We start from the raw sequence: 25801 nt of genomic DNA, 5'->3' as shown, positions 1-25801 counted from the left end.
CAAAAATGTCCCGACCCCTGCTATAGTCCAAAACATATGGCCTATCTGTTCGTCTTAACCATATTATATTTTAAGATAAAATATACATTTTTTAAATTGGAATCCATTGTATTTTCCAGGGACTCAGTGACATTTCTACCCACGTCACTACATTGAAAAGGTTTCAACATCACTGGTATATGCATGTTTGTTTGATCAAGAGCCATCCTTATGAGCACATTAATTAGGCTACGGGAGACATTTAATTGGTCCCAGCGTGGTGCAACTGTGAGCTTGACCAAGGCATCCTTTGGAGAGAAGCGTGGCCCGCTCCTGTGACCTTGTTAGTTTGCTTCATTAGGGCCCGCGCTGTAAAGCCCCCCGGCAATCGAACAACAGAGCAAGACGCTCTGGCATGTGACCACCTCTCGTCCTCCAGCATTGTCTTTGCAGAAAACGCATACAACCCACTCCCACACCAGCAAAGACCAGGGATGTATAACTCGGCGAAATTCCTTATTTTAATTAGAATTCCATCTCGTCTTGAGAAACATTTCATTTCTGCCACACCCCCAGCCCCGCTCTGTTAATTAACGGAAGACGTTTGAATGCCGTGCATCACAACTAACGACATCTGACGAGTTCAGCACTCGTAGGCGCGAGCTGTCCTTCGGGGTAATGGTCAGCGGCGGGGATTCAAACACCGAGGCGCTGTGGGTGGAGCGAAACAGCGGTCAGGGGGGAAGGAAAAAAATAGAAATGTAATTCAAAAAGACTGCGCTGTTGAAATGGCTTCAAAGCCTAACTTGCAGCTCCGACCAAAACAGAGAACGCGGGACTGGCGCTGTGTTTTGTTTTTTTTCCCCCATGTCCGACAAGTTTGTCTCCTCGCCAGAAAAGCAAAGGAGACGTTCTGGAAAGAGTGCAGGTAAACGACGTGGCGGCTAATTATTCGGGAGCGCTGCTGGTGATGATGCACTGGTGCGCGCCGAGCGGACACGGAAGGCATGAAGATGTGCGTGTCAGCCACGCCGTGTTCTTTCGCGCTCGCGAGCGCACGCCAACGGCGAGGCTAATGTATGCAAGTATTCCAAAGACGGGTGTTCGTGTAATTACACACGCGCCGGTTAGCTGCCACCGCCGTGCACTCAACGCTCATTAAGGCAGGACCTATCACCGGTATTTTTTTTCTTCTCGGTGGGAGTAGGAAATGGCTGATACCTTCTGAAACATTGTTTGCAATGATTAAATTAGTTCTGCTTCTCCCGACTCCTTTTACAATCCATGTTGGATCGTGTAAGTCAGTGGTTCTAAAATGGGGGTACACTTAGCCTTGGGGGTACTTGAAGGTATGCCAAGGGGTACGTGAGATTTTTTTAAAATATTCTAAAAATAGCAACAATTCAAATATCCTTCATGAATATACTTTTTGAATAATACTTCAACAAAATTAATCAATCAATCAATGTTTACTTATATAGCCCTAAATCACTAGTGTCTCAAAAGGCTGCACAAACCACTACGACATCCTCGGTAGGCCCACATAAGGGCAAGGAAAACTCACACCCAGTGGGACGTCGGTGACAATAATGACCCAGTGGGACGTCGGTGACAATGATGACTATGAGAACCTTGGAGAGGAGGAAAGCAATGGATGTCGAGCGGGTCTAACATGATACTGCGAAAGTTCAATCCATATTGGATCCAACACAGTCGCGAGAGTCCAGTCCAAAGCGGATCAAACACAGCAGCGAGAGTCCCGTTCACAGCGGAGCCAGCAGGAAACCATCCCAAGTGGAGGTGGATCAGCAGCGCAGAGATGTCCCCAGCCGATACACAGGCAAGCAGTACATGGCCACCGGATCGGACCGGACCCCCTCCACAAGGGAGAGTGTGACATAGGAGAAAAAGAAAAGAAACGGCAGATCAACTGGTCTAAAAAGGGAGTCTATTTAAAGGCTAGAGTATACAAATGAGTTTTAAGGTGAGACTTAAATGCTTCTACTGAGGTGGCATCTCGAACTGTTACCGGGAGGGCATTCCAGAGTACTGGAGCCCGAAATGAAAAAGCTCTATAGCCCGCAGACTTTTTTTGGGCTTTGGGAATCACTAATAAGCCGGAGTCCTTTGAACGCAGATGTCTTGCCGGGACATATGGTACAATACAATCGGCAAGATAGAATGGAGCTAGACCGTGTAGTATTTTATACGTAAGTAGTAAAACCTTAAAGTCACATCTTAAGTGCACAGGAAGCCAGTGCAGGTGAGCCAGTACAGGCGTAATGTGATCAAACTTTCTTGTTCTTGTTAAAAGTCTAGCAGCCGCATTTTGTACCAACTGTAATCTTTTATTGCTAGACATGGGGAGACCCGAAAATAATACGTTACAGTAGTCGAGGCGAGACGTAACAAACGCATGGATAATGATCTCAGCGTCTTTAGTGGACTGAATGGAGCGAATTTTAGCGATATTACGGAGATGAAAGAAAGCCGTTTTAGTAACGCTTTTAATGTGTGCCTCAAAGGAGAGAGTTGGGTCGAAGATAATACCCAGATTCTTTACCGTGTCGCCTTGTTTAATTGTTTGGTTGTCAAATGTTAGAGTTGTATTATTAAATAGAGTTCGGTGTCTAGCAGGACCGATAATCAGCATTTCCGTTTTTTGTAAGTTCAAAAACTGTGCAAAAAAAAAATACAACAATGCAATATTCAGTGTTGGCAGCTAGATTTTTGTGTGGACATGTTCCATAAATATTGCCAAAAAGAGTGGCTCCCTGGAGCTTTTCAAAAATGTTTTTGTTTTTGTATATTTTCGTTTTAATAGGGTTTCTCTAGGACAGGGGTCGGCAACCTTTACCACTCAAAGAGCCATTTTCACCCGTTTCACAAAGTAAAGAAAACAATGGGAGCCACATAACTCTTTTGAAATTCATAATGAAATAATACTGCATACAGAGTTGTTTTTTGCTTTGTGCTATGTATAAACCAGGGGTCTCAGACACACGGCCCGCACCTTAATGTGAAAATGTAGTGTTAGTGCAGCCCGCGAGTTTTATATGAATGCCGCTTGACAGCGTCACACCTGCCAACCGTCCCAATTTTCCCGGGAGACTCCCGAATTACAGAGTAATTATTCTCTCGAATGTATGCTGGTGTTCACCTAATGAACAATAATAAGGGCGTACAATGATGTCACTACCGCCCTCTACAGATTGTACAAATAGCTTGCCAGCCCAAAGAATTGTTTGACGAGGCTATTGCAGACACACGTAAGAGACTGCAAGGCATACTTGGTCAACAGCCATACAGGTCACACAGAGGGTGGCCGTTTAAACAACTTTAGCACTCTTACAAATATGCGCCACACTGTGAACCCACACCAAGCCTCCGTGCGTCGGTTGAGGTGGGCGGAGTTGGGTTGGTGGTAGCTGGGTGTATAATGGAGCCCGGAAGAGTCAGGATACATGGGATTCTGGGTATATGTTCTGTCGTGTTTATGTTGGGTTATAGTGCGGATGGGGCTTCACGGTGGCAGAGGGGTTAGTGCATCTGCCTCACAATACAAAGTTCCTGCAGTCCTGGGTTCAAATCCAGGCTCGGGATCTTTCTGTGTGGAGTTTGCATGGTCTCCCCGTGAATGCGTGGGTTCCCTCCGGGTACTCCGGCTTCCTCCCACTTCCAAAGACATGCACCTGGGGATAGGTTGATTGGCAACACTAAATTGGCCCTGGTGTGTGAATGTGAGTGTGAATGTTGTCTGTCTATCTGTGTTGGCCCTGCGATGAGATTGCGACTTGTCCAGGGTGTACCCCGCCTTCCGCCCGATTGTAGCTGAGATAGGCGCCAACGCCCCCCGCGACCCCAAAAAGGGAATAAGCGGTAGAAAATGGATGGATGGATGGATATAGTGCGGATGTTCTCCTGAAATGTGTTTGTCATTCTTGTTTGGTGTGGGTTCACAGTGTGGTGCATGTTAGTAAGAGTGTTAAAATTGTTTATATCACAACCCTCATTGTGACCTGTGTGGCTGTTGAGCAAGTATGCCTTGCAGTTGCGTATGCGTTCAGATAGAGGTCGCATCCAAAATGTGAGCGGACGGCCGGCACGCAGATAGCATGGTGAAAATCCTAGCGCGATGACATGTAGAAAGGGTGTTAGTGGGATTGTCATCACGGCACGCCCTCAAGGTTCATGTCTGGGTGAAAATCGAAAAATGTTTACCCGGGAGATTTCTGATAGAGACATTAAAATTGGAAATCTACCGGACTTCTCCGGGCGGTCGGCAAGTATGCGGCTGAGCCACATCAGAGTGGTCAAAGAGCCGCATGCGGCTCCGAGGCCGCGGGTTGCCGACCCCTGCTCTAGGAGGACATTTATATTAAACATGCTTTTCTGATGAGAGTATTTGGCGAGTGCCATTTTGTCCTACTAATTTTGGCAGTCCTTGAACTCACCGGGGTTTGTTTACATGTACAATTTTCTTGTTTTATGCCACTCTTTCTTTGTCTCATTTTGTCCACCAAACTATTTATGCTGTGTGTGAATGCACACATGTGAGCTTTGTTGATGTTATTGACTTGTGTGGAGTGCATGACTTCAAGCGAATCAATGCTAACATGCTATTTAGGATAGTTTTATGTAAATATTGCATCATTATGCCTCACTTGTATGTTTATTTGAGCTCATTTAATTTCATATGTCCTCTGTCTATTTAAAATGGTAAATGGTTGTACTTTTATAGCGCTTTTCTACCTCTTTTTAAGGAGCCCAAAGCGCTTTGACAGTATTTCCACATTCACCCATTCACACACTGATGGCGGGAGCTGTCATGCAAGGCGCTAACCAGGACCCATCAGGAGCAAGGGTGAAGTGTTTTGCCCAAGGACACAACGGACGTGACTAGGATGGTAGAAGGTGGGGATTGAACCAGGAACCCTCAGATTATATCTGCATTTCTCGTGACATATTATCTGTATGTAATATTGGCTGCAGTGTCTGATAGTTGTTTGTGTGCCATGTTGTTCCAGACCACAGCAAACATTACCCAGCTTGCGGAGATTGTTATAAATCCATTCAAAGAAGACAGACCGCCATTTTCTTTAACTTGGACATTTGGCCATTCTAAGCCAGTAATATCTAAACATTATGCCATCCTCTAAGAAGCCTCTGTTTTACTAATGTTTTCCAATTTTGTAAAAATGGGTAGAATAAATATTATATTTCAACATTTCAGTCAACGAAGATTTGTGTCCGGGATAGCGAGCGCAAAAAAAAGTGACGGCTCCCGGTGTGTTATCCGGCGTCATATAGAACTATATCTCGTGTTCATCGTATGAGGCAATGCAAATTAAACAATAATAAAAAATAAATGAATTGGTCCAGGTTATCGGGGACTGTTATTACTGACGGACAGGTGTCGCGGTATGACTGCAGCCAGACACGTAAGAAACCCCTCGTCTCCATGGCAACGTCTGTCGCTTTCACTCATTTGCCGCTTTTCCACTAATGCAGAGGTGGGCAACCCAGAACGTGGAAAGAGCCATTTTGGACCCAAATAACACAACGCTGCCAAGCGCCATTCATGTAAAACTTGCGGGCCTCACTAACATCAAAGGGAAACATTATAACCAGACCTAAGTAAGCGTCAATATATACCTTGATGTTGCAGAAAAAAGACCATATATTTTTTAAACCGATTTCCGAACTCTAAATGGGTGAATTTTGGGGAATTAAACGCCTTTCAGTTCATGCCTCTCTGAGCGACGACGTCAGAACATGACGTCACATCGGTACTCAACGGCATTTTTCCCTACACATTAGACGCATCGAGTCAAATCAGCTTTGTTATTTTCCGTTTTTTCGACTGTTTTCCGATACCTTGGAGACATCATGCCTCGTCGGTGTGTTGTCGGAGGGTGAAACAACACGATCAGGGACAGATTCAAGTTGATTTACGTAGAATGTGCATCGATTAGCACGGCATGCTAATCGATGCTGACATGCTATTTAGGCTAGCTGTGTGTACATATTGCAGCATTATGCCTCATTTGTAGCTATATTTACATCTAGCCTTTCCCTCCATCCACATTTAATGCCAAACAAACACTTAATCAGCGGATTCAAGTTGCTCCAGTGTCAAGAGATGCAAAAGTGCCCCGTTTGGTTTTTACCGGCGATGCTACGACAGAGAAGGCACAGACATGGCAAAAATTTCTGGATATCCCGCGACACTCAAAGCAGATACATTCCCAACGATAAAGCCAACGAAATCACAAAGGTGAGTGTTGTTGTTGTTATTGACTTATGTGCAAATCAGACATATTTGGTCGCGGCACGACTGCCAGCTAATCGATGCTAACATGCTACTTAGGCTACCTGTATGTACAATTGAAACTATATTTACATCCAGCATTTCCTTCCACCCACATTTAATGCGAAACAAACCCTTACCAATCGACGGATTTAAGTTGATCCAGTGTCAATGCGAAAGTCCTGGTCGGTTGGTCTGCACATTTTACCGGCGATGCTAACGCAATGATGGCCGAATAGCGTGAATTGCTATTCGCTCAATAGCTTCAGTTTCTTCTTCAATTTTGTTTTCGCTATCTGCCTCCATACTCCAAACATATGTTTCAATACATGTGTAATCTGTTGAATCGCTTAAGCCGCTGAAATCAGAGTCTGAATCCGAGCTAATGTCGCTATATCTTGCTGTGCTATTCGCCATTGTTTGTATTGGAATCGCTAAGTGACGTCACAATAGCGAAAATCAAGCACTTTAAAGCTTTTTCTAGGGATATTCCGGGACGGGTTGGGGAGGAGACCCTGCCCCAAGTGGAGGAGTTCAAGTACCTAGGAGTCTTGTTCACGAGTGGGGGAAGAGTGGATCGTGAGATCGACAGGCGGATCGGTGCGGCGTCTTCAGTAATGCGGACGTTGTATCGATCCGTTGTGGTGAAGAAGGAGCTGAGCCGGAAGGCAAAGCTCTCAATTTACCGGTTGATCTACGTTCCCATCCTCACTTATGGTCATGATCTTTGGGTCATGACCGAAAGGATAAGATCACGGGTACAAGCGGCCGAAATGAGTTTCCTCCGCCGTGTGGCGGGGCTCTCCCTTAGAGATAGGGTGAGAAGCTCTGCCATCCGGGAGGAACTCAAAGTAAAGCCGCCGCTCCTTCACATCGAGAGGAGCCAGATGAGGTGGTTCGGGCATCTGGTCAGGATGCCACCCGAACGCCTCCCTAGGGAGGTGTTTAGGGCACGTCCAGCTGGTAGGAGGCCACGGGGAAGACCCAGGACACGTTGGGAAGACTATGTCTCCCGGCTGGCCTGGGAATGCCTCGGGATCCCCCGGGAAGAGCTAGACGAAGTGGCTGGGGAGAGGGAAGTCTGGGTTTCCCTGCTTAGGCTGCTGCCCCCGCGACCCGACCTCGGATAAGCGGAAGATGATGGATGGATGGATATTCCGGGACGGGTAAAATTTTGAAAAAAAATTCGAAAAATAAAATAAGCCACTGGGAACTGATTTTTATTGGTTTTAACCCTTCTGAAATGGTGCTAATGTTCCCCTTTAAACGTTCATATTAAGGTGGGGGCCGCAAAATAAGGTCTCGCGGGCCGAATGTCTGAGACGCCTGATTTAGCCTATTTAATGTAGAAATGTTGACAGCATTGGTTGGGTTGGCAGGGCATATTTCTAGTCTAGTCATTAAAAAATGTGTGTGGCAGACTTTAGAGGGCGTTTTTCCTTGCCTCCGTTACCAAAGTGCTTGCCATAAGCCATGAGGTCGGGATACTATCCAACTACCAAAGGCTGCTAGTAAAGTACCGCCCCAACTGCGAGAAACCTCAGCCCCTTAACGCACAGTGTGGTAATGATGTTGCCGCTCTGAAGCAGATAATGACTGCTCTCCTCACGCCACAGGGAGGTCTGGGGCTGACCCCGGCGCTCCACCCTGACCACACAGCCCACACCTCTGGAGCTTCTGCCTCACTACCACTATGCGGCAGCAGCAGCAGAAGACGGAAGCCACCAAAACAAGATCAGAGTTTTACGACGAAAACAAACAAGTGCAGCCTGTTATTCTGGGCCAAAACAGGGATATGCATAATGTACGCAGAAACCCCATGCAGGGAGAAGAAGAGAACAAAACGCTTAAAAAGACGAGCCTCGGCAGGGAGACACAAAGAAACACTTGCTCCTCGCGAGCGCATCAGAGAGCAGGAAGCCCGGCGGTCCCTGTAGGGTCCGTGTGATCCGGGACTGTAATCCTGTTACAGCATCTTTGATGTCTTCTCCGAAATCCTAATTTCAAACAACACACTCTTGACTTGTGCCGTGTTTCTGGGCAGATGATGCAAAGGCAAGAATAGATGGATGAAACAGGAGACGTAAATTGCAATCCGAAGATCAGTGAACAGGAGCCCTTTTAGGGCTGTATAAATAAACTTTGATTAATTGATTGATTGACGATGCATGGATTTCCACTGGATGCGTAACATCTTCTGAACGGCGCCGCTACGGAACGTCGCCGCCATCCGCCGATCCCCACTGCAGTTTGATGCGCAGCGAAATAGCACTGACTTTTACGAGATCTCGCAAATGTGCACATAATCATGTGATGAGGGGAGTTGTGGTAGAGCGAACGACAAACAGTTTATTCCAGGGGTGTCCAATGTGTGGTCCGGGGGCCATTAGTGGCACACAGCTTTTTTTTTTTTTGATCCGTGGCACATTCTAAGTCTGATTAGAAAAAACATAAACAAAAGACCAAATAGGTGAAATGTAAGGAGAAAAGTTGCAATATTGACTTTAATTACTCAAAGCTGCCAGACAGGCCATTATTGCTTTAAAACTCTGATAGCTCAAAAAATAATGATGGATCAAAATCAATGTTATGAATTATTGATGTATTAAAGTAAATTATCGCATTACGGCATATTTAGCTGCCATATATAGCGTTTTCTATTCGGGTTCCAGTACTTTGGAATCACCTCCAGGTAACACACACACACACACACACCGCAAAATGAGCTAATGTTACGCTAAAAGCTAATTAGCCTTCACCTCAAGCCAGGACTGCGAGCGAGCTGAGCTGCAGTTTAAGTTTCTAGAAGGTCAACGGGCTCATATTGATGATACTAGTAGTTGACTGGGAAGTGTTTATTATAATTTGGGGAAAGTCCGCTGCCTTATGCTAACCTGCTAAACACCTATCTGCTAACCCCACCGCAGAAGCACTGACTCCATGCGCTCTGAATACGCACTGCTGATTGGCTGTTACTGCTCTGAATACGCACTACTGATTGGCTGTTACAGCTATGGTTGTGTGGGTGGGACAATGCTGGATGCTGTGCAGGAGACAGAGGCAGAAAGCAGAGCAGCTTGTTAAGACTTTAGCTTAGGCGGCTACTACATATGTTCATGTGGAAACTTGTTCGGTACACCCCCGTACCGAAACGGTTCAATACAAATACACGTACCGTTACACCCCTACTCAACGCACAGACATTATTGTCCAAACTAGTTTCACAAGTATAAAGATTTTATTTTTTATTTTTTAAAGGACCTGAGATGCTACCTCAGTAGAAGCATTTAAGTCCCATCATGAAACTCATTTTTGTATTCTAGCCTTCAAATAAACCCCCTTTTTAGACCAGTTGATCTGCCCTTTCTTTCCTTTTCTCCTCTGCCCCCATCTCCCTTGTGGAGAGGGGAGAAAAGGTCCGGTGGCAATGGATGAAGAGCTGGCTGTCCAGAGTCGGGACCCGGGGGTGGACCACTCACCTGTGCATCGGTTGGGGACATCTCTGCGCTGCTGACCCGTCTGCACTCCGGATGGTCTCCTGCTGGCCCCACTATGGACTGGACTCTCACTATTATGTTAGATCCACTATGGACTGGACTTTCACAATATTATGCTAGACCCCATTGAACCGGTCTCCCCTAGAGGGGGGAGAGGTCACCCACATCTGCGGTCCTCGCCAAGGTTTCTCATAGTCATTCACATTGACATCCACCTGGGTTGTGAGTTTTTCCGTGTCCTTATGTGGGCTTTGAACCGAGGATGTCACTATTGCTTGTGCAGCCATTTGAGACACTAGGGGACTTAGGGCTATATAAATAGACATACATTGATTGATTGATTGATATTAAAAATTCCAATTTAAAATACAATTTTGGGAAAATATTGCATATTTTGCGTGTTGCCATATAAAAAAAAGTTTTTTTTGACAAAAAAGGCATTAAACAAATATAAAAAGAAAACTTAAAAAAATGTATCAAAACATATAATCGATGGATGGATATGAAGTTAATTAGGAGATATGAGCATTGAGAGAAAAACAAGGTTGAGTATTTTTAACACTTATGGGTATTTTAATGGATTTGTTTTTTAAAATTAATAATAAATAAAATTAATGTAATGAATTATAAGGGCAGCACGGTGGAGGAGGGGTTAGTGTGTCTGCCTCACAATACGAAGGTCCTGAGTAGTCTTGGGTTCAATCCCAGGCTTGGGATCTTTCTGTTTGGAGTTTGCATGTTCTCCCCGTGACTGCGTGGGTTCCCTCCGGGTACTCCGGCTTCCTCCCACCTCCAAAGACATGCACCTGGGGATAGGTTGATTGGCAACAGTTCGACATGCTACCTCAGTAGAAGCATTTAAGTCTCACCTTAAAACTCATTTGTATACTCTAGCCTTTAAATAGACCTCCTTTTTAGACCAGTTGATCTGCCGCTTCTTTTTTTTTTTCTCCTCTGTCCCCCCCTCCCTTGTGGAGGGGGTCCGGTCCGATGACCATGGATGAAGTACTGGCTGTCCAGAGTCGAAACCCAGGATGGATCGCTCGTCGGGACCCAGGATGGACCGCTCCCCTGTGTATCGGTTGGGGACATCTCTACGATGCTTATCCGCCTCCGCTTGGGATGGTTTGCTGTGGACGGGACTCTCGCTGCTGTCTTGGATCCGCTTTGAACTGAACTCTCGCGTCTGTGTTGGAGCCACTATGGATTGAACTTTCACAGTATCATGTTAGACCCGCTCGACATCCGAGACGTTTTTGTTAACAAGTTAAGTCTCACCTTAAAACTCATTTGTATGCTCTAGCCTTTAAATAGACCTCCTTTTTAGACCAGTTGATCTGCCGCTTCTTTTCTTTTTCTCCTCTGTACTACCCTTCCTTGCGGAGGGGGTCCGGTCCGATGGCCATTGATGAAGTACTGGCTGTCCAGAGTCGGGACCGAGGATGTACGCTCGCCTGTGTATCAGTTGGGGACATCTCTTTGCTGCTGATCCGACTCCTCTTGGGATGGTTTCTTGCTATCTAGTTTTGAACTGAACTCTCGCGGCTGTGTTGGAGCCACTATGGATTGAACTTTCACAGTATCATGTTAGACCCGCTCGACATCCATTGCTTTCGGTCCCCTAGAGGGGGGGGGGGGGGGAGTTGCCCACATTTGAGGTCCTCTCGAAGGTTTCTCATAGTCATCGTTGTCACTGGCGTCCCACTGGGTGTGAGTTTTCCTTGCTCTTATGTGGGTTCTTCTGAGGATGTCGTAGTGGTTTGTATATTCCTTTGAGACATTTGTGATTTAGGGCTATATAAATAAACATTGATTGATTGATTGATTGAAGTGAAGTGAATTATATTTATATAGCGCTTTTCTCTAGTGACTCAAAGCGCTTTACATAGTGAAACCCAATATCTAAGTTACATTTAAACCAGTGTGAGTGGCACTGGGAGCAGGTGGGTAAAGTGTCTTGCCCAAGGACACAACGGCAGTGATTAGGATGGCGGAAGCAGGAATCGAACCTGCAACCCTCAAGTTGCTGGCACGGCCGCTCTACCAACCGAGCTATACCGCCCCGATTGATTGATTGATTGAACACTAAACTGGCCCTAGTGTGTGAATGTGAGTGGGAATGTTGTCTGTCTTTCTATGTTGGACCTGCGATGAGGTGGCGACTTGTCCAGGGTGTACTCTGCCTTCCGCCCGATTGTAGCGGAGATAAGCACCAGCGCCACCCCAAAGGGAATAAGCAGTAGAAAACGGATGGATGGATAATGAATTATTGACATAGTTAAGGCTCCAATTACATCACACCAAATATTGCACTTGGAAATATATTAGGGAAAAACACTGCTTATTTTGTGTTGTTACTATTAAAAAATGCTTTTGTCAAAAATGGCATAAAACACACAAACAAAAACATTTGTATGACAGATAGACCTGACATTGATCTTAAAAGTTAAGTGTTGCATAAAAAAAAATAAAAAAAATAATAAGACTTATTTTTTAGCCCTAAAAGTTGAAAAGAAATGTAGATATTGTATTGGTTTGGAAAATGAAACATATCAAAATGGCCTTTGCATGCTTTGATTTTGAGTGTGCATCTGTCAGTTGGACGCCCTTGGTTTATTCTGTCCTTGCAGAGGTCCAGGAGTAAATGGTAAATGGCTTTTACTTGTATAGAGCTTTTCTACCTTCAAGGTACTCAAAGCGCTTTGACACTATTTCCACATTCACCCATTCACACAGCTGCCATGCAGGGCCCTAACCACGACCCGTCAGGAGCAAGGACACAACAACAGACGTGACAAGGTTGGTAGAAGGTGGGGATTGAACCAGGAACCCTCAGGTTGCTGGCACAGCCACTCTCCCATTCACGCCAAATAAACTGCCTGCTATTCCAGATAGGTAAAGGCTGAAAAGTAAAAAATACAAATTTTATTGGAGCTAAATAGTTGTTCAAGTTAAGGATATTGGATTGTTTGTAAGATACATAACACTGCGGAACGCCTCGAGCAATATTCTGTGACGGAACTGACTTGACTGGTGGAAAAGATAACAGTTTAGTCTTGCCGAACCACAACCGTAACAAGATCTGTGGCACACACATCCTGCTAACCACTCTCCTGCTTCCCGTATCGGCTGATATATGAAACAGGCCCCAGAAATAGCTGTCCAAGATATGCCTGTAATATGATTGTGAAAACTGACACGTTGACTTATAGGGAAGGGATTCGAAAATTGGTTCTTGGTGAAACCCGGCTACCAGGCTTTTGATCCTTGGGACCCATTTGAGAGTGTTTTTAACCATTCCCTTATCGATGCCTGCAGGTGTGCACGACGTCACCATGCACGGCGCCCATCAGCAGCACAGACGAAATTCATGTATCTCATGAACAAGACGCGTCCGACCATTAATTGGCATGCAGCCTTCCTGTCTAAGAGGTGTTCAGGAACATTGCAAAACTCCGCCCCTCACTCACTCTCTGTGATGCGAGAGGCTCGTCCCCTAATACAAAGTCTCCCTACTAACTCACCACTACTTCCATGGAAATGCCCCCCTCTACATCAACAAACTGCTCACCCCCAAATCCTCCAAACGACACCACCGCTCCAGACGGGCTAACCTCCTCCAACCTCCGAGGACAAAGCTCCAAACTATGGGAGACCGGGCTTTCTGCTCCGCCCCTCCCAGTCTGTGGAACGTTCTCCCTGACCACCTGAGGGCGCCACAGACTGTGGATACTTTTAAAAAAGGCTTAAAAACCCTTCTTAAAAAAAAAAAAAAACTACTTTTTTTAGGGGACGGCGTGGCGCAGTGTGAGAGTGGCCGTGCGAAAAACCAAGGGTCCCTGGTTCAATCCCCACCATGTACCAACCTCGTCACGTCCGTTGTGTCCTGAACAAAACACTTCACCCTTGCTCCTGATGGGTGCTGGTTAGCGCCTTGCATGGCAGCTCCCTCCATCAGTGTGTGAATGTGTGTGTCAATGGGTAAATGTGGAAGTAGTGTCAAAGCGCTTTGAGTACCTTGAAGGTAGAAAAGCGCTATACAAGTACAACCCATATATGTGTGCTAGTGCTAGCTATTAGGCAGTTCTATTTGGGCAGGACACTTCACCCTTTGCCCCCGGTCCTGCTCACACTGGTGAATGAATGATAGGTGGTGGTCGGAGGGGCCGTAGGCGCAAACTGGCAGCCACGCTTCCGTCAGTCTACCCCAGGGCAGCTGTGGCTACTGATGTAGCTTACCACCACCAGGTGTGAATGAATTATGGGTTGCCACTTCTCTGTGAGCGCTTTGAGTATCTAATAATAGAAAAGCGTGATATAAATCTAATCCATTATTATTATTATAATTATATGTATTTTATTTTACTATTTATTTTACCTGTTGGGGGCAGCTATTTGTGGTTCTAGCGTTGTTTTTTAAATGCACTGTAGCACTTTAAGGTTGTTTGTTCGTTGTAAAGTGCGTTTACAAATAAAATCTAGTATTATCATTGTTCTCTACAGTCAGAAATATTGCCTATCCTTCCTAAAAAAAGATATGCTTAATTGTCTGCAAAGTAATAGTTAATTGTTACAGTTGATGGTTGAAAAATTGCACGCCGTGCAAAACTGTAGAACTACAATTGGTTCGAAACTAAGCGTTTGAATTGCAATCATCCAAATTCGATTAGCAGCAAAGTAGAAAGCCGTCAACGTCGTGGCTTAGAGAGCAAAGGCAGGCGACGACAAGTAAGCTAGCTAGATGATGCTAACTACGCTAACTAGCGAGCTCGTTTCAGCGCCCCTGATCGTGCATTTAGGCAAGAGGGCGAGTTTCTGCGGCTGAGGCGAGCGTTCAGCAAATTTTGTCTAAATCCTATTTTTTTTTTCCGTTAAAAAAAATCCGGAAGTGATATTTTGACGCGAAAATGAATAGATAAATAGTACATTATTGATTCCTTCAGGAAAATTTAAATTCCAGCAGCAGTGTAAAGAATTGAGATCGAATTTCAAAAGTAAATAATGGTATATACAGTATTAGGGCTGTGAATCTTTGGGTGTCCCACAGTTCGATTCAATATCGATTCTTGGGGTCACGATTCAATTCAAAATTGTTTTTTTTTTTTTCCAATTCAACACGATTCTCGATACAAAAACAATTTTTTCCCGATTCAAAAGGATTCTCTATTCATTCAATACACAGGATTTCAGCAGGATCTACCCCAGTCTGCTGACATGCAAGCAGAATAGTAGATTTTTGTAAAAAGCTTTTATAATTGTAAAAGACAATGTTTTATCAACTGATTGCAATAATGTCAATTTGTTTTAACTATTAAATGAACCAAAAATATGACTTATTTTATCTTTGTGAAAACATTGGACACAGTGTGTTGTCAAGTTTATGAGATGCGATGCAAGTGTAAGCCACTCTAACACTATTGTTCTTTTTTTATTTTTATAAATGTCTAATGATAATGTCAATGAGGGATTTTTAATCACTGCTATGCTGAAATTATAACTAATATTGATACTGTTGTTGATAATATTCATTTTTTGTTTCACTACTTTTGGTTTGTTCTGTGTCGTGTTTTTTTGACTCCTCTCAATTGCTCGGTTTATTGCAGTTTTGAGAGTTGCTGGGTCAGGTTTGGTTTTGGAATTGGATTGCATTGTTATGGTATTGCTGTGTATTGTTTTGTTGGATTGATTAATTTAAAAAAATAAATAAATCTATTTTTTAAAAATGAGAATTGATTCTGAATCGCGATTCGAATTTGAATCGATTTTTTTCCACATCCCTACTATGTATAAATAATTATTGTTTTGCATCCCCTGTCATCCTAGTACCCTCCACCCCCGGGTGACTGACAGAGTGTGACAGGCATCATCCATGATGCTCACTAGTTTTTCCACAGTCCTCTTCTCTGCCACGGTCACCGGTGAGTCAACCCCTAAGCACACTACCACGTAGAACAGAACACTGGCAACCACAGACTGGTAGTACATCCACAAGAGTTTTTTGCAAATGTTAAAGGAGCGTTGCTTATATGCTTAAATGTTTAAAAACACAGATGTACGCGTTTTCGCGTGCCTGAAGGCTAATGGCTGCAGCTTCTCTGCATCCGGTGGAAATCCATGGTTAGAGGTTAGCATCTTGGAACTATTTTTTTCTTTAGTTATTCATCATTTGCTATAAAATCATTTTCCTTTAAAGGGGAACATTATCACAATTTCAAAAGGTTTAAAAACAATAAAAATCAGTTCCCAGTGGCTTGTTGTATTTTTTGAAGTTTTTTCCCTAAAATATCCCTAAAAAAGCTTTAAAGTGCTTGATTTTCGCTATTTGCGATGTGACTATCCATTTCCCTGTGACGTCATACAGTGCTGCCAATGTAAACAAACAATGGCAGATACCAAAGCAAGATATAGCAATATTAGCTCGGATTCAGACTCGGATTTAAGCGGCTTAAGCGATTCAACAGATCACGCATGTATTGAAACAGATGGTTGGAGTATGAAAGTATTGAAGAAGAAACTGAAGCTATTGAGCGAATAGCTATTGATGCTATTCATAGCCATAGCATGGCCGAATAGCTGCGTTAGCATCGCCGGTAAAATGTGCGGACCAAACGATCAGGACTTTCGCATCTCGTGACACTGGAGCAACTTAAATCCGTCGATTGGTAAGTTTTTTTTTCGCATTAAATGTGGGTGGAAGTAAACGTAATATAGTTGCAAATGCATCTGCATGTTATCCATACATCTCTGTGCCATGTCTGCTTTAGCATCGATTAGCGTAGCATGTTAGCATCGATTAGCGTAGCATGTTAGCATCGATTAGCTGGCAGTCAACATCAACAAAACTCACCTTTGTGATTTTGTTGACTTTATCGTTGCAAATGCATCTGCAGGTTATCCATACATCTCTGTGCCATGTCTGCTTTAGCACCGCCGGTAAATAGCATGTTATCATCGATTAGCGTGGCATGTTAGCATAGATTAGCTGGCAGTCACGCCGCAACCAAATATGTCTGATTAGCACATAAGTCAACATCAACAAAACTCACCTTTGTGATTTCGTTGACTTTATCGTTGCAAATGCATCTGCAGGTTATCCATACATCTCTGTGCCATGTCTGTCATCGCCGGTAAAATGTGGAGCCACTTTGGTACATTCAATGGGGGTCTGGCGGCAGACACTTTCACATCTTCGGGCCAGTGGTGCAACTTGAATCCCTCCCTGTTAGTGTTGTTACACCCTCCGACAACACACCGACAAGGCATGATGTTTCCAAGGTTCCAAAAAATAGTCGAAAAAACGGAAAATAACAGAGCTGAAACCCGGTGTTTGTAATGTGTTGAAAATGAAAATGGCGGCTGTAATACCTCAAGAGACGTCACGTTCTGACGTCATCACCACAGGAGCGATAAACAGAAATGCGTTTAATTCGCCAAAATTCACCCATTTAGAGTTCGGAAATCGGTTAAAAAAATATATGGTCTTTTTTCTGCACCATCAAGGTATATATTGACGCTTACATAGGTCTGGTGATAATGTTCCCCTTTAAACAATGGTAACAATTCAACATGGTAAGTGAACAGTGATTGCCGAGGGGATGGAGAATGAGTACTGTTGAACATGTGATATTATTTCAATGAAGATTGGAAAATAACAGAACTTGTTAAGTTTGTCGGACACAAACAACTATGACATGTACATGACCAGATAATGAGACAACCAACCTGCAGAGGGTGCGACGGGTAGTTGAGCCAGACATCCCGCAGGTCCTGCAACGAGAATAAATGTTAATACGTCAAATCATCAATCACATTCTCCAGCCGGCCAACTGGCACCTGCTAGCCCCTGGCCCTGCAGGAGCCGGTGAAATATTAATGAAAGTCGTCAATATGTTTGAGTAAACGCTTCCTAGTCTGGGAGCAGCGCACAAACAGATAGCGAAACTAAACCGATGTTGCCTGGAGCCTTTGAAAACCATTGTTTTTTGAGAGCGAAACCACACCGATCACCAAGCACATGTAATTCTGCATGTACTCGCACAACTCCTGGATGTCCGGCAGCGTCTGTCAAAACTGAAACTCAGGATGTCTTCACACTCGTAAGTGTGAACCCGGTTATTCGATTCATTTATATTCCATTATATTATTATATTATGCATCAAACAAGACCAAGACCGCTTGAGAGATGGGTCTGGGTCTACTTGCAAGTCAACTGCAGTCACTTTTTTAATCATCAGATGTGAATTAGTGAAGTGAATTATATTTATATAGCGCTTTTCTCTAGTGACTCAAAGCGCTTTACATAGTGAAACCCAATATCTAAGTTACATTTAAACCAGTGTGGGTGGCACTGGGAGCAGGTGGGTAAAGTGTCTTGCCCAAGGACACAACGGCAGTGACTAGGATGGCGGAAACGGGAATCGAACCTGCAACCCTCAAGTTGCTGGCACAGCCGCTCTACCAACCGAGCTATGCCGCGCCATTATTGAAGAACATCCATCCATCCATTTTCTACCCCTTATTCCCTTTTATGGGGTCGCGGGGGGCGCTGGCGCCTATCTCAGCTACAATCGGGCAGAAGGCGGGGTACACCCTGGACAAGTCGCCACCTCATCGCAGGGCCAACACAGATAGACAGACAACATTCACACTCACATTCACACACTAGGGCCAATTTTAGTGTTGCTAATCAACCTATCCCCAGATGCATGTGTTTGGAAGTGGGAGGAAGCCGGAGTACCCGAAGGGAACCCACGCATTCACGGAGAGAACATGCAAACTCCACACAGAAAGATCCCGAACCTGGATTTGAACCCAGGACTGGTCCTGTCAATAGAGCCAGTGAGTGTGCCGCACTGAAGTCATTACCCATCATTAGCATTCGGATTTGGAATACTTAAGTTACGTTAACTTCATGCATATGTATTAGAGTTGTAGAGTATACCGGTACTCAAGGGTACCGCGGCACATTAATTAAAAGAGGTACTATCCTGCCTTTGAAAAATATCGGGAATTCATGGACATGATGGCACGCCTTGGTGACGTTGCTGGTAATATGAGCTCTAACACACACACACAGAGCACATACAAGCAAAAACAGCGTACAGACAGCGGAAGGAGAATGGACGTCCATCTACCCATCTATTTTATACCGCTTGTCTCTTTCGGGGTCGAGCGGAGTGCAGGAGCCTATCCGCGGCTTTCGGGCGGAAGGCGGCGTACACCCTGGACAAGTCGCCAGCTCATCCAAGGGCCAACACGGATAGACAGACAGCATTCACACTCACATTCACACACTAGGGCCAATTTGGTGTTGCCAATCAGCCTATTCCCAGGTGCGCACGGAGGGAACCCACGCAGTCACAGGGAGAACATGCAAACTCCACAGAGAAAGATCCCGAACCCAGGATCGAACCCAGGAGACTGAGGTGCGCACACACTAACCCCTGCTTCCACCGTGCTGCCTTGGAGAATGACCGTTTTTTAGCTTAAAAAGCTAAAGCTATGAACAAGACCATAGTTAGCTAGCGGCTAACATCCCTCTACAGCAGGGGGTGGGCATTACGTCGATCGAGATCGACTGGTCGATCTCGGAGGGTGTGTCAGTCGATCTCAAGCCAGGCATTAAAAAATAGACATAAAAATGAGCAATCATCACTCATACCAAGACTTCACTTTCGTCAGTTGTTTGACATTCTCGGCACCCGAGGATCTTGTGAGATGACGCTGGCTGCTGCGAGCTCATATTTAAGAAAAAAATCACTAATAGGGCGGACGCAGAGAAACACATTTTATTTCTAGAGACTCCGTACCTACTGTCAAAACTCTAAAGACCGACAGCACAGTTCCTGTCTTCACCATAAAAGACCTGTTTCATCCTGCCTGTGCTAACAAAATAAGAGTCTCAGAAAGCTAGCGTGCACAAGCTAGCAAGCTACGGAGTTTGATGCCAATGTATTTCTCCCCCGCCCTCAGCGACCACTTTCTCACTTGCTTGCCCACCCGCACAGTCACTGACGTCACTCACCTGCTGCCAGGCATTAAAGGGCCACACACATATGCTACTCTCATAACAAAGTGTTTAAAAACGAGTATGCAAGTTGGACAAATGAGATGTCAAATCCAACCACTTTCATGTGGTATTGGACAGAAAGGAGGACTTTTTTTTCCCTCCATTTGAAAATGCGGACGTTATCAGCACCACTGTCTAATTCCAATCAATGCAAGTCATCAGAATCAAATACACCAACTTATATTCTTGTCTTCATGAAAGAAAGGAATCTATGTGTGTTAAACATGCTTGTATTATCATTAAACACCATTAACTTGTTAACAAAAATGTCTCTTTCATAAATAAATAAATATAAATTATAAATAGGAATGAGGTAGATCTCCTCGACTTGGTCAATTGAAAAGTAGCTCGCCTGCAGAAAAAGTGTGAGCGCCCCTGCTCTACAGTGTTTTTGCTACTTCTAAATCACAAATCCAAAAATAAACTAGGGTTGTTTACAAGTCGAGTATCATCCCTGCAGGACGAGGAATAGCTAACCATGTTTCAATATAGACCGTAGGAGGAAACAATAGCTAACCGCTTACAGCAAGCTCGTGCTCCTGAATGTAAACAAATGGGGCAATCCATACAAATATAAGTAACAATACCAAGTAAAAGAGTCATACATAGTTGATACTACAGTGATTACATCAATATTTCTATTTATTATCACAAAATACGTTGTCTTCTTTGTTTATAAACTCAGGAAACGTGTTCCTTGACACATGAGCAAATTAAGTATGACCAATGTATGACCCTGTAACTCCATAACCCAGGGGTGTCAAACTCAAATACAGAGTGGGCCAAAATTTTAAATGGAACAAAGCTGCGGGCCAAGGTTGAACAAATGAACCTTTTAATAGGGAACCAAACAGGTTTTGCATTAAATATTGAACAAGCAAGGTTTATATAACTTTAGTGACGTGCAAAATCCAGTTTCAAATAATAGTTAAAAAAATATCAATGGCATATCAGATAAATACAAATTTTATGCCTTTTTTCTATTTGCAATCTTCTGAGGTAAATATCAATTTTTTTCCACAGGCTAATAATACATTTGAAAATAAAATAACAATAATGAATGAACCAAACATTCAAGCCTTGAAGTAGCAAGAGAAAATGCATGAATAAAACGTAAATTTTTGTTCAGTTTGCTGGAAGTTTACCGGAAGAGTTAATGCTGCAAGGGTTTCTGGGTATTTGTTCTGTTGTGTTACGGTGCGGATGTTCACCCGAAATGTGTTTGTCATTCTTGTTTGGTGTGGGTTCACAGTGTGGCGCATATTTGTAACAGGGCTAAAGTTGTTTATACGGCCACCCTCAGTGTGACCTGTATGGCTGTTGACCAAGTATGCATTGCATTCACTTGTGCATGTTTGTGTTTAAAAGCCACAAATATTATGTGACACGCTGTTAGTATGGAGGAAAAGCGGACGTGACGGCAGGTTGTAGAGAACGCTAAAGGCAGTGCCTTAAATGCACGCCCCCAAAATAGTTGTCCAGGTGGAAATCGGTAAAAATTCAGGAGAATGGTTGCCCCGGGAGATTTTCGGGAGGGGCACTGAACTTCGGGAGTCTACCGGGAAAATGAGGAGGGTTGGCAAGTATGAGTATTAGCAGTGAATGTGGTGTTAGAGCGGCACCGACGCTGTATGACACCGGCGGGCCAGCTCTAATGCTAAATTGATATTGCCTCAAGGGCCAAATTAAATCACAGGGCGGGCCAGTTTTGGCCCGCGGGCCAGAGTTTGACACCCATGCCATAACCAAATTATGTAAAGTATCTAAACAACAGAAGAATAAGTATCATACGATTATGATAATGTGTGATACATAACATTCACCAAACTGTTATTACGTGTTAATTTATTCCCAAACACTTTTCTCTTCGAAGAAGCAGAAAGTGAACTTAATGTAAAAAAATTTATAAAATAAAGTTATCGCGTATACATGTAAAAGGGGTATTAATAAATATAATCTTAGCGTCTTCCTACACGTTTTTAGATATGGTGAAATGTTCAAATGTAACCGCATGATGTTCCTTCATGTAGCTTGTCTGAAACAAATCTTAAATAAATCACAACCATAAATCCTTGTTACGTTTTAACAAATTGTAGCCGGAACGTGTTAAAACGAAAAACATAAGTAGATTAATGTCAGGTATGTTCACTGCTATTTCATGCCAATATTGTTCTTTGATTGCAATAAGAAACATGTTCAATGTATCACATTTTCTAGAGATGTCCGATAATATCGGACTGCCGATATTAAAATGTTTTAAAATGAATATCGGAAATTATCAGCATCGGTTTCTAAATTATCGGTATCGGTTTCAAAAAGTAAAATGGATGACTTTTTAAAACGCTGACGTGTACACAGACGTAGGGAGAAGTACCGAGCGCCAATGCACACTGAGGGTGGCTGTATAAACAACTTTAACACTGTCACAAATATGCGCCACACTGTGAACCCACACCAAACAAGAATGACAAACACATTTCGGGAGAACATCCGCACCGTAACACAACAGAACAAATACCTAGAATCCCTTGCAGCACTAACTCTTCCGGGACGCTACGATATACACCCCCGCCCACCTCAACCTCCTCATGCTCTCTCAAGGAGAGCATGTCCCAAATTCCAAACTGCTGTTTTGAGGCATGTTAAAAAAAATAATGCACTTTGTGACTTCAATAATAAATATGGCAGTGCAGTTTTCCATAACTTGAGTTGATTTATTTTGGAAAACCTTGTTACATTGTTTAATGCAGTGGTTCTCAAATGGGGGTACGCGTACCACTGGGGGTACTTGAAGGTATGCCAAGGGGTACGTGAGATTTTTTTTAAATATTCTAAAAGTAGCAACAATTCAAAAATCCTTTATAAATATATTCATTGACTAATACTTCAACAACATGTGAATTTAAGTTCATAAACTGTGAAAAGAAATGCAACAATGCAATATTCAGTGTTGACAGCTAGATTTTTTTGTGGACATGTTCCATACATATTGTTAAAAAAAAAAATTTTTGTGAAGAAATGTTTAGAATTAAGTTCATGATCTCTATTACAATCCCCAAAGAGGGCACTTTAAGTTGATGATTACTTCTATGTGTAGAAATTTTTATTTATAATTGAATTACTTGTTTATTTTTCAACAAGTTTTTAGTTATTTTTGTACCTTTTTTTTCAAATTGTTCAAGAAAGACCACTACAAATGAGCAATATTTTGCAGTGTTATACAATCTAATGAATCAGAAACTGATGACATAGTATTGTATTTTACTTCTTTATCTCTTTTTTTCAACCAAAAATGATTTGCTCTGATTAGGGGGTACTTGAATTAAAAAAATGTTCACAGGGGGTACATCACTGAAAAAAGTTGAGAACCACTGGTTTAATGCATCCAGCGGGGGACATCACAACAAAAATAGGCAAAATAATGTGTTAATTCCACGACTGTATATAACGATAGGGCTTCACGGTGGCAGAGGGGTTAGTGCGTCTGCCTCACAATACGAAGTTCCTGCAGTCCTGGGTTCAAATCCAGGCTCGGGATCTTTCTGTGTGGAGTTTGCATGTTCTCCCCGTGAATGCGTGGGTTCCCTCCGGGTACTCCGGCTTCCTCCCACTTCCAAAGACATGCACCTGGGGATAGGTTGATTGGCAACACTAAATTGGCCCTAGTGTGTGAATGTGAGTGTTGTCTGTCTGTCTGTGTTGGCCCTGCGATGAGATGGCGACTTGTCCAGGGTGTACACTGCCTTCCGCCCGATTGTAGCTGAGATAGGCGACAGCGCCCCCCGCGACCCCAGAAGGGAATAAGCGGTAGAAAATGGATGGATGGATGGATATATAACGATATCGGTTGATATGGCTATCGGTAATTAATAGTCGGATAATATAAGAACAACGGATATCGGCAAAAAAGGCAATATCGGACATCCCTCGTATTTTCTGTTAAAATAAAGCCAATGATTACTTTTTTTGAGACCCGCTCGACATCCATTGCTTTCAGTCTCCCCTCCAGGGTTTCTCAGAGTCGCTGTCACCGACGTCCCACTGGGGTGAGTTTTTCCTTGCCCTTATGCGGGTTCTGTACCGCGGATGTCGTTGTGGCTTGTGCAGCCCTTTGAGACACTTGTGATTCCATCATCATCAGCCGTTGTGAGTCCACTGCTGGACGAAAGCCTCAGCATGTTTCTGCCAAAGTGAACGATCTCTAGCTGCTCCCTGCCACTGCACTGTTCCCCAATATTTGTCTATTTCATCTCGCCATCTCACTCTCTTGTCTTCCTCTATTTCTGCTCCCATCCATGGGTCTCCATGATGTCATTAGAGAAGTCCATCTATTATCGGTTCTCCTACTGATATGTCCAGCCCACTTCCACTTATTTAATTTGATAGTTCTCATAATGTCTTGGACTTGCGTTTGTTTTCTCACCCATTCATTTGTTTTTCTGTCTTTATATGTGATTCCGAGCATATTTCTTTCCATGTTGTGTTGCGCTGCTGCTATTTTCTTTTCCATTTTATTTGACAATGCCCAAGTTTCAGCTCCATATGTCATGGTTGGTAACACGCATTGATTAAAGACCTTTCTTTTTAGACTTAATGGTATTTCTCCTCTCATGATGCTGCTCAGTTTTCCATATTGGCACCAGCCCAATCGGATTCTCCTCCCTATCTCCTACTCATGACTCTTTTCTTTCAGGCTAAATCTCTGCCCCAGATAGATATATTCATTAACTTCATCAATTTCATTTCCATTAACAGTCACAGGTCCATGAGGTACCATGGAATTTGCCATAACTTTTGTTTTCTTCATATTCATTTTCAATCCACAACATTTGCTGGCATTTGCAAGGTCTTTAAGCATATCTTCCACTTCACTGAGTTGCTCTCCCAAGACAACAATGTCATCTGTGATTTAGGGCTGTATAAATAAACATTGATTGATTGATGGTCCCTTTTTATTTTGAAAAGTATCGATAAGGATTGATTGATTGTAAGTTTTTCAACTTGTTTAAGTCCGGGTCCACGTTAATCAATTCATGGTAAAAACATTTCAACACTCGTATGTTCTTACTTTTTATGTTCTGTAGTTTCTATGCCTTTGTTCCTATGACTAACAAAAATCAGTGAAAGGGCTAATAGAACCACAAATGCGCATCAAATATATATTTTTTTACGGATGCACCGATTAATCGGTAACCGAATATATTCGGCCGAATATGGCAAAAAAAGCCACATTCGGCCCTCGGTGGAATGAGTTAAATGCAAGGCCGAATAGTGGCGTGTGACGCAATCAACCAACGTGCAGTGACGCGGTGACGTTGTAACCAGGGGCCTTCGGAAAAATGTCCGCAGTGTGGAGATATTTTTAAGTGTTGGAAAGTGACAAAAGTATTGCAGATTGCAAAGAATGTTCAGCCAAACTGTCTCGTGGCCGACGTCTTTGAGAGGACGAATAAGTTTGCGACTGACAGTGCCAAAGCAAACGGAATTTCAAAGAAGGTAATGGAGTTTATGGCTTTGGATGATCAACCTTTTAGTGTTGTGGAGGACATTGGCTTTCGGAGACTCATGGAGCACATTGAGCCCCGTTACACGATACCGAGCAGAAAGTATTTCTCTGATGTGTGCTCTTTACATTGTGTGTGTGCTGTTTACATTATAAGTGTATGAGGTTACAAGCACACACTTAATTGAGATTTACTTGAGTCTTCTGTTTACATTATTAGTCTATCTACTGTGGCTAAGCAGACTTTTGCCAAAAGGACAATAATTCATTTGTTGTGGGTTTATCCACTTAAATGCACTTTATTTTTTTAGGGAATGCATGTTTTGTAAAAAAAAAAAATATATATATATATATATTTTTAGGGAATGCATGTTTTGTGGGCTTCACGGCGGAAGAGGGGTTAGTGCGTCTGCCTCACAATACGAAGTTCCTGCAGTCCTGGG

The 25801-nt window shown here is 43.4% G+C and overlaps 1 protein-coding gene and 1 long non-coding RNA gene across 2 annotated transcripts in view; one reads left to right on the top strand and one right to left on the bottom strand.

The window, feature by feature from the left end:
• Positions 1-25801, bottom strand: part of drosha (drosha ribonuclease III) — a 370040-nt gene that overhangs the window by 125314 nt on the left and 218925 nt on the right. The window contains exon 24 of the mRNA XM_061921522.1: positions 17509-17553. Within this exon, the coding sequence (XP_061777506.1) occupies positions 17509-17553 (45 nt within the window). The remainder of the gene's footprint in view (positions 1-17508; positions 17554-25801) is intronic.
• Positions 5807-25801, top strand: part of LOC133569296 (uncharacterized) — a 36262-nt gene continuing 16267 nt past the window's right edge. Inside the window, exons 1-2 of the long non-coding RNA XR_009809789.1 lie at positions 5807-6256; positions 15610-15704. This is a non-coding gene — a long non-coding RNA (uncharacterized LOC133569296). The remainder of the gene's footprint in view (positions 6257-15609; positions 15705-25801) is intronic.

This window comes from Nerophis ophidion, linkage group LG15 (assembly GCF_033978795.1).
Source record: "Nerophis ophidion isolate RoL-2023_Sa linkage group LG15, RoL_Noph_v1.0, whole genome shotgun sequence".
Taxonomy (NCBI): Eukaryota; Metazoa; Chordata; class Actinopteri; order Syngnathiformes; family Syngnathidae; genus Nerophis; species Nerophis ophidion.
The sequence above is the reverse complement of the archived record's forward strand: the minus strand, read 5'-3'. Positions and strand labels throughout refer to the sequence as shown.